General features: G+C 44.7%; 1 protein-coding gene across 1 annotated transcript in view; it reads left to right on the top strand.

Moving 5' to 3' along the window:
• The first annotated feature begins 512 nt into the window (after positions 1-512).
• The window catches only part of LOC308125084 (Na(+)/H(+) exchange regulatory cofactor NHE-RF2), a 28,110-nt gene continuing 18,760 nt past the window's right edge, over positions 513-9,862 (top strand). Inside the window, exons 1-2 of the mRNA XM_080488582.1 lie at positions 513-1,233; positions 1,927-2,229. Coding sequence (XP_080344708.1) covers positions 1,027-1,233; positions 1,927-2,229 — 510 coding nt within the window. The 5' untranslated portion in view covers positions 513-1,026. The remainder of the gene's footprint in view (positions 1,234-1,926; positions 2,230-9,862) is intronic.

Raw genomic sequence — 9,862 nt, 5'->3', positions numbered from 1 at the left:
ATGTTGAACATGATATTTCATGTTTGATCATTCCACAAAGAAACTGAATTGAACAACATTAGAAGAACCTTGAATTATTATATAACAAACGATTATGTCGCAGATAATATAAGATAATATATAACATTGGTGGGGAAATGTAAGCGTGAGATTGTAAAGGTCTATGGATAGAAAGCTCAGTTTGTAGCCAAATTCAAAAATACATACATGTCTTTTTATTGAATACATTAAAGTATTATATTTAATATATTCTATTGTTCTTTATTTAAGGTTTTTTTGGTTGGATGGCTGTACATTTTTGTCGACTTTGTCATTTTGAAACATTTGGTTCCAGAGCTACTGACCGTTGAAGTTAGAATTTGCTCATTTCGTTCCATCAACCAAACTCTCTCAGGAGTTTCGTTCACTTCCACTTCCTGACACACGGGGGCAGTGTTGTTTCACTTTAAATGCTCGCAGTCTGCGCTGCTGGAGTCGGTCCTCCAACAGGTAGACTCTCTGGAGGGGGGTGGTGCTATTGCGCATTCGGCGCTGCGATGCTCAAACTGCTGTATAAGTGAGCGCCTGCCCTCACAGCACATGTTATGGATGAATGTTGAAGGAGCGCAGCCGCTGATCTCTGACACTTTTCCTGGCTGGATGCTCTCAAGTCTCTGGATACTCTGAAGTGTCAGTGCGCGGATCCGTTTTGGAGTCGCCTGCAGTGCGCATCAGCTTGTGCAGAAGACGCGCGATCTGTCGGACTGTTTTGCTCACATTTGTCAGTTTGCATGCATTTCCAACGCTGGACTTTATTCTCCTGAATTGCATTTGGGAGTTTTCTTCTTCTTCTTCTTCTTCTTCTTCTTCTTCTTCTTTTTCAAATTTGGACTTTTGCGTTGCTCTGATGTGATCTGCAAGGGAGCGTGCAGAAATGTTCGTGCGCCATGAAAGTTTAGCCCTGCGGCCGCTCTCCTGAAGTCCCGCATTTGCATTTTTGGTTATTAAACTTTTACTGGACACAGAGGCTCCGAGCGAACAGAGGGGATGGCCAGCGAGCGGAAACCGCGGCTTTGTCTCATGACAAAAGGGGACAACGGGTATGGATTTCACTTGCATGGCGAGAAAGGAAAGAGTGGGCAGTTCATCCGGAAAGTGGAGCCCGATTCCCCTGCAGAAGCTGCGGGGCTGCGAGCCGGAGACAGAGTGGTGGCTGTGAACGGAGCGAACGTGGAGAGGGAGACGCACCACCAGGCATGTGCAAATGAATGTGTTGGTTCCCAGGTTGTGTTCACAGCCGAGGGGCATCACCGGGTCACTGACAGATGTTTGCATCTGTAACAACAATCAGGCCACTCAGTCTGCTGCTGATGTGCTTCTCTTGTCGGCCTTCTTTGGTTGCTCCCATCATATTCCCTTCTGTACTTTACGCATTCATAATTACATGATCAACCGCATCTGACAGCCAGCAGCTTTACAGACACGCTCGTCTCTTCATCTGGTTTGAGTATCTACACTTTCGTTAACGTCCATCAACACCTGTCTGCGTGTGTTGTAGCTTCACTCCCACCCTGGGCTGGTATTCAAAGAGAAACAATCCTCAGATGTGTATTTTCACAAGCCTGAAGACACAGGGGAACAGCAGAAACAAGAGTCTCCTTGTTCAGTGTATTGAGTTTCTCTGTAACCTTGTTGCAGCAGAGATAAAAACAAACCTGTTGATCATGTGGTTTGAGGCTCTCAGAACTGATCTGGTTCTTTGGTTTTTAAATTTCCGTCAGAAACAACAATCAGTCCGTATATGAGCTCAGAAACTGTTAAAACGTTAATGTTAATCTTCAAACAGTCCTGGGGTGAGATTGAGCTGTGCCCCCTGTAATTGCTCTGTAATGATATTTTTGGTTCTTTTACCGCCTCTTTCTCATGCCATCCTCTCCCCTCTCACAGGTGGTGCAGCGGATCAAGGCGGTTGAGAACGAGACCAGGTTGCTGGTGGTCGACCAGGAGACGCATGAAACTCTGCGGAGCCTGCGCCTCACCGCCACAGCGGAGATGGCCATTGTCGGGACTGGCGCTCCCACTGCGACCTTTTCTCCCCCAGCAGCATCCTCAACCCCCCAGGTGCCCACCTCCACCCCGTCGTCCCCCATCAAGAAGCGTGAGAACGGCTCCGTATCGAAGCAGCCAATCACAGGGGGCGGCCAGGTGCAGAAGCCCACCAGGAGGTCACCATCCAAGGCTGCGAAGAAGGTAAACCCTCCAATCACAGCAGGATATGAGGGCTTACGAGTGATGATCAGGATTGTTACTCCAGTGTTTGCCTTCAGATGATTACAGCTTATCCTCAGTGCTGTGTGCACTTATTAAGGCACAGCAACACGAAGGTGTGCCTGCTGTGGAGGAAACTGCCTTCATAAGAAGGAGATGAGAACGGTGGGACCACACACACGTCAGCCTGCACGGCATAAGTAGCGCCACATGATGCCGTGCTGCAGCTTGAAGAATCCTCATTTGTTTCTTAAAGGTTTTAGGTGATAAAAAGATTTAAGAGAAATATGTTATGTAAGTAAACTTTCTAGATATTGGTGCACAGATTGTTTATTTACTTTTCATCCACTTTGTCCAAAGTCTCTCCACTGTTTGGGTGGAAGTTGTGGCTTTTCACATATAGCATCACTGACAACGTGGTTAATGTTGAGGTGGTGTATTTTGAAGTGGGTCGCATGCATGTGCGACACATGACCAGTGTATTAATTGGTGGTATCAACCGTTAAATATTCAGGCGTGTGGGACTGATATCTGCATCGTCGGTTGGAGTTCGCGTGTTACACTTTTGTCGGTCCAAAACATCAAACGCAAGTCATCCGAGGACAGTCAACAAATCTCCAAGCACAAGTTAAAAATATGAAGGGCATTAGCAAACAGATTGCAGGTCGTGAGTCACCTCCTTCAACAGATTCTCCTCAGCTCGCACGTGCTCGCGCCACACACTTGTTTTCTTGCCATTTTGCCAGTTTGAGATATTAGATTAATATATTTTGTGGTCATTCTGCAGACACGCATGTTGTGTGACTGCTCTCGTATGTGTGTGTGTGTGTGTGTGTGTGTGTGTGTGTGTGTGTGTGTGTGTGTGTGTGTGTGTGTGTGTGTGTGTGTGTGTGTGTGTGTGTGTGTGTGTGTTTGTGTGTGTCCTGAGGGGATAACACAGCCGTCTGAAAGCATTCCTGATGTCGTGCTAGAGTTCAGAGAAGTCACGAGGGATCAGAGGGCGGCACCTGTCAGAAATCAAGAATCTTGCCGTGGACAATGCGCTGACTCTGCATGAGAGGAAGGTCCGAACTGGAAGATTATCACAGGGCAATTTGCTTCTCATCATTATGTGTTTATTCGCCTGCCCTCACTGTCAGTGTTATATAATCCCGAATAAGCAACGGATAAAATGTTGTTTTCATTTTTGTCGTTCACTGTTTATTGCAGTTATTCCACTTTGGGATGGAAAACAGGATGTGTTTCCGTCCTCTCTGCCTCTCTCGGAAGGCAAAAAAAAAAAATTATCTGATCAGATCGCGTTTCGCACGGGTCCCTATCAGGCAGACGAAGCCACTCAACTTCTGCTTTCTGCATTCACAGGACATGTGTTTTCACTTAGGCTCGCCCTGCCAATATGTGAGCAGCACTCGGCCACTTTTCTTCTACGAGAAGCAGTGACAAGCCCAATCAGTTAGATCCTAACTGTGTGTATGTCTTTGTTCACTTCTGGCTTTGTGACCGATGGGGAGGAATCCTGAAGCTTGGTGAGGGCGGTTAAGGAAAATACTTTGAGGTCTCTTGTGTTTCTTTAATGACTCTAATGAAGAAATGGAAAGAAAACCTCGGGGACCGAGCCAAGAGACATTAGCAGGTCGGATCTTCCAGGAGAAAAATTTGAGGACGATGTCCTCGCTGCTGTTTGAGTTACTGATCTGCGAGTGAACGAGAGCTTTTTCCCGTCCGAGGTTTTTATTCTGTCACTTGATTGGTACCTTGTGAGTCTGTTCAGCACCTCTGCTTCCTGTCCCATCTCAAAGGAAGCTGCTCCACCACAGATATGCAGACTGGATCTTGACACGGCACGCTGATACAGCACAGTGTGTTGTGTGCGCCGGTCATCCGTCCATGTGGCTGGCCAGCAGCTTTGGCGATAAGCGCACTGAGTTGACCGCGACAAAAGCGGAGTGAAACTCGGTCCGATCAGCAAGAGAGGAGGAAACATAGTTGAGAAGAGTACAACACTGGTTGCTCCTCTGGATGTGATTTTGGCAGAAGTCAGCTGAGTGTGTGTTGAAAAATGGAGAGACTGCTGAGAGCAGCACATTTCTCCTCATATTTTAGAGTTTAGAAAATGCAGAAGAAAACGATTGCAGGAGAGAAAGAGTGAGAAGGAGGGGGGGATTAGGGACTGAGAGCAGCCAGTACTAACCTTGAAGATTTGTTGGAAGTTGTTTCAGGAAGTGGGGCCCCCCCCTCCAGCGGGGCAGAGGGAGTGGAGAAAGGCTAAGGTTTGCAGTGTAGTTAAGTCATGTACTGAGGGGGAGGGTTCTACAAGGGTTCTACGTGCTTGTGCCTGTTAAGTCACAGCACCAATTTTGATGGCCAAAGCATTGATTATTGGTGAAACTGCAAAGACATCCATCACGACACATCTAACAGCGTGGCATCACGATTTGTTGGTTTTTTGGCATCTCACTCAATATTTGATGACCAGCATGACCCCAAGTTCGATAAAAGTGAATAGAATGTGGATGAATTGTTGGAAAATTGGGTAGATAAATGGATAGTTGGAAAACGTATGAATGCGTGGCACCATTCAGGCGTGGCGCTCAAGGTGTCACTGTAGGTTCAAAGAGAAAGAGCACTGACGGAAATTAGCTGGACTATTGATTTCCACAAAGTTCATTGAAAAAACAATGTATGACTCATCTTAACCCCAAAAAATCAGAATCATTATATAAATCCCCTGTAATAAAAGAAACCAAATTTGGCTACGTTTAAAGTTTGTCAATAAAAGCATGTGGGGGAAAAAAAAAAAAAAAGGTCAGAAACACAGTACATCCTGTTTACATCCCTAAAGCCACAACTTTTTGGGAAAGTCGATGAGGGAGGACCGACAGAGTCCGACTCTGAAAACCAGCTGCTCTTGCAGGATTATCTGGACGCTGATTTATGTGTGTGTTTTTAAAGTATGGCTTGAGACTCAAGAGCCAAGATTTTATATCTGCAAAATATACCAAAAAAAACCCCTCAACAACCCATAACTATATGTTCTCTTTATAGCCCCCTCTCTTTGAGAGCAGCAGGGATTGTTCGCTGTTACCCTGAATGGATACACAGACTTTGCACACACATTTAGATAAAAGAAATGCGGATAGCTTTTCAGCAACTTTAATCACTTGCACATTTCTCCAATAAATTTCCCCGCGAGATGTGTTTTTTGTATTTCTTCCCCAGGTTACATGACACTGCCTGTATTTTCCTTTAGTTTTATGGCCAATCCCCCCCCCCCCCCCCCCCCCCCCCCAGGTTTTTTTCTTTTCCAGTTGCATTCCTGTCATGTTTAACCCCCCAGCCTCTACACTTGTGACGCTCCGGTCAGCCGTCCAGACTGCAGACTGACGGGGAGCTCAGTGTAGTGAAAGTCTGCCTTTGTTAAAAGATCCTGAACAATAGTTTTCAAACACGGTTTCATAAAACCTCTGGACAATAGGAGACACACAGGACAACCCCCATCATTGCCCAATGCTATAAAGAAAGGCTCACTGATGCCATTCAGAGTTGTTTTTAGGTTTGAAATTCATTTGAAAATATATTTTATTTTCTTTAATCACTTTTAGATATTCATGCAGTCTACTTTTTCAAGTACTGCTATACTGAAGCCGAGGCTGGTGTAAAATGACTGATATAGTGAAAGATCTAAATTAGACTTTGATTTAAGAAATGTAGCCGTGAATGAGCGTCTCATTAAATCAGTAATTAGTTTTAGGCACATTTGACACATCTTAAATGGATGGAAATGTCCTCTGTAAAACAGAGCAAATCTAGCGCACAGTTCAAAGAGAGAGCCCACACAGGCACAAGGAGGAGATACGCCTCGGTTTGCTTTCTTTAAACAGTAATACGTGTAGGCATAAAGAAATATCTCTTCATGCTCCTTGTGCCAATTCCGCTCCGCTCGGGCGTTTCGTCTTTAGTATTCTCTCGGAAAGTTTAGTTTCTCATTATGATTTGCATGAAGGCGCCATAATCTGAACTAAAGACATTAAACCGAGATAAAGGCTGAGCCAGTTTCAGTGTGAACCAAAGAGATGGGAACACTGACATGTATCATCTTACCTCAACACACAGCTGAGGTGTCAGTGCTCTGTCGGTGTACTTCCTGGTACACACACACACACACACACACACACACACACACACACACACACACACACACACACACACACACACACACACACACACACACACACACGCACAAACACACCTGTGACATTAGCGCTGAAGTTTCAGATAAAGTGTTGGATGTCACTTTCACACTAGTACCTTTTTTAACTTGCAAATACAGAACTGCACTCAAAGACACACTGGCCTGTTTGCTTGCACACACACACACACACACACACACACACACACACACACACACACACAAACACACACACACACACACACACACACACACACACAGTGACTGCACTTGACTAAAGCGCACACGTTTCAGACAGGAGACTAGATATTTGTTGAAATTGGAGAATAGATTATTTTAACTTTATTAGTAAAAGGAAAAACCCACGGACTGTAAAATTAAAGGTATGAAAGTCGGCCACTGAAGGACTTTGCTCTAGTTTGTGTTCTTCTGACTAAAAAGCTTGTAAATAAGACCTGGGAAGGGAGCCTCACTTTTACCTGATTCACATTCCCTGCCATCACTTCATATCCTCCTTGCATGCTCCAGACAAATTCAACATGTTTCACTTGTCTGTTTACGTCTCTTCTAAGTTGTTTTGTGTTGTTTTTTTATGTCATTTTATGTATTTAATGCATGAAATTCACACTTTCTACTCAAACATTCTTTAATGCCACTTTAAGTCTTGGTGAATCACATTGAAAGTTTGAGATTGATTAAATAGTTTTATGTGGGATAAAAGTACCAGGAAATGAATGAAACTGACGGGGACTCGAGGTGGAATATGTTCCACAGACACAAAGAGACGGGCGAGCGCCTGCTTTGTTGATGGAAAGTGCTGCGCTCTGTTGTAGACCCTGTTTCTGGGGCTCTCCTCCCCCACCTCTCCCTGACCTGAATTTTCCCTCTCCGTTGGGGGCGAGGCCCCGACCACATCGCCAATATATTACAGCTTTTCACTTGTTCTTTCCTGTCCTGCTGCACCAAACCGAGGCCGTTCTGAAGTGCTCTGGACATCGCGGCTGCTGCGACAATCGCGCTTCATGATGAAGTTATCACTTTGTGCAGTTTGAAGAGAGCAAAGGTCATCAGGATAAGAGGTTCATGACAAAGCAAAAGCATTCTGCAGGAACCTACGTGTCTCTAAGCCCATGATGCGACGTGTGTCTGTCTTTGATAAGTCAGTGATGAGCTGTGTCTTTGAGAGGTTTAGCAGGACCAAATTCTGTCCTGTTTTCATGCTCTGCTCCGTGCACTTTAATGAACATCACTATATCATGTTCAGGAGTTGTAGGGTTGTCAGAAGCACATCTGTTACTAGGAGGGACCACGTCCACACACACCCACCTACCCACACACATCTTGTAAACTGCATACGTGCATGGTTGAAACTTTCAGATGATCAAGAATCTAATACAGCTTTGTTTGTTCATTCCGCATTTCGCTTGATTTATTCAGTATGCATATGTGTGCTGACACAAAGACATAGTTCTACATGCACATCTGTGCTCAGCCACAGGAGGACACACGTGTGACCCATGTGACGAGGCAAAACAAAAGCCGATGTCCATCTAAACAACACTAAAGACTAAACAAGATAAGAAAAGTCCCAGCTGGGGGTTTTTTGGTTGGTTTTTTTTTACCAATTCTTCCTCTGGAGAACTTTGAAGCTTAGAACTCATTAGAAATCCAGATGCAGTCCGTTTGTCTGAGTGAAAGACATGTGTGTGAGAAAACCATAGCGATCCCAGTGGTCAAGTGTCAGGACTTGAGGTTAGAGGTCAGGATTGGATCAACACTCAGAGGGAAACAGCAACAAAGGAGATGTCTGAGAGAAACTGCGGGATGTGGCTACCTTGTGGATCCGTTGCATTGAACACTGATTTCTTTTTTAAAGTAAAGTAAAGCTCCAGTTGAGCACCTGCATCAACTCACTAACGAGTGTGTGCACAACAATTGATTAGGTGTAAAACTGTGAAACACTGGATTGTAACTGTCGTATCTATGTTTATGTTGTGGTTAAAAATCTGCCTGAACAGGTTTGGTCAAGTGGAGACAATTAACGGGAAAGTTCAGGCTGTACTTCTGCCTGATCACGTCCTGTCACCGCATCTGTGAAGGATCTCCCACGCCAGTTGTAAAACTGTTGTGGCAAAGAGCTCACGTTCCTCTTTTGAACATCGTTCTTCAGATACCCTGTTGGTTTTTCTGTTCAGTTGCCAAAATTGATTATCTGTGGCTGGGCTGTAGTGGGTGACAAGAGAGAATGGGTTGATGGCTCGGCTCTGGTTCTCAGTGAGTCACATCTCTCCCTCTTTCATCCTGTTGCCTGGACATTTGTCTCATTTTGCTGTGATAATGGGGAAGAAAAGATGCCTGTCAAGTCTCATGTAACCGCACACGGCCCAGGAGTTGTCTGGAGGCCTGTCGCGTGACCACCTACGAACGATTCATGTGGCTAATATGGAAATGGTCCAACGCTGGCAGCAGTTTGTGTCCCTATGAAAATAATGTTAAAAACTGTCTTCATGACGGTGGATATTATTTGAAATTAAATTATCTATGGATGAGATAAGATGAGATAAATTTACAGTCATGTAACCTTTTAATATTGGTATTATAATAAAGCAAGCGTGCATTCTTTAACATCTGGTGCTGATGTGTAAGACGCAACCAGAGCCCCTGCTTTGAATACCAGTATCGTTACATCAGGGGTTAAGGTGTGTGTGTGTGTGCGTGCGTGTGCGTGCGTGCGTGCGTGCATGCGCGTGAGAGAGAGAGTGTGTAAACTAAATTCCTCGAGTGAAAACATGGAGGAGAGTGTGTTTGCCTGTGTGTGTTGAGGAAACTGAAGGACAGAAAAGGCTCGCCGAGTTAGTTAGGTGGGAGCACAACTGAGAGCATTGTGGTAAACCTGCGTAGGATGATATGTGAGCGTGAACACAGCTGTGTGTTTCTTTGTAGTATCTACCCCCTGCTGAGCTAATAATAAATTCAAATTCAGCCCCTGTTAATACACACACACACGCACGCACGCACGCACGCACGCACACACACACACACACACACACACACACAGAAAATGCTAACCAGGCAGTTTCTCTGCGGACCTACAAAAACAGAAGTTGCAAGCTTATAAAATGATCTAACAATAATATTCTATTAAAAAAAGACACATTTCCAACAGAAAAAAAAGAAAATCATTAAATTTATTGTAAGCAGTAAAGCCTGTGTGTCATTATCCGCATCCCTTGTTTTTAATTATTAAGTTCTCGCAGTTCAATACAGTACAAATAACACAGGAGATTCTAGTATTAAAGGCATCATTTGTCACTTAAACTGTAAGATCTGCGCACACTGTACAGAATTGGTTCATCTTCTCATGTTTCACCTCTGAACAGCGGTGTGCCTCAGAGCTCTGTCCTCGGGTGCCTGTCTGTACTTTGT

The sequence above is a fragment of the Lipophrys pholis genome (assembly GCF_963383615.2).
Source record: "Lipophrys pholis genome assembly, chromosome: 19".
In the NCBI taxonomy this organism is placed as follows: domain Eukaryota; kingdom Metazoa; phylum Chordata; class Actinopteri; order Blenniiformes; family Blenniidae; genus Lipophrys; species Lipophrys pholis.
Note: the sequence above shows the minus strand (reverse complement) of the source record. Positions and strands in the feature narration are given on the sequence as shown.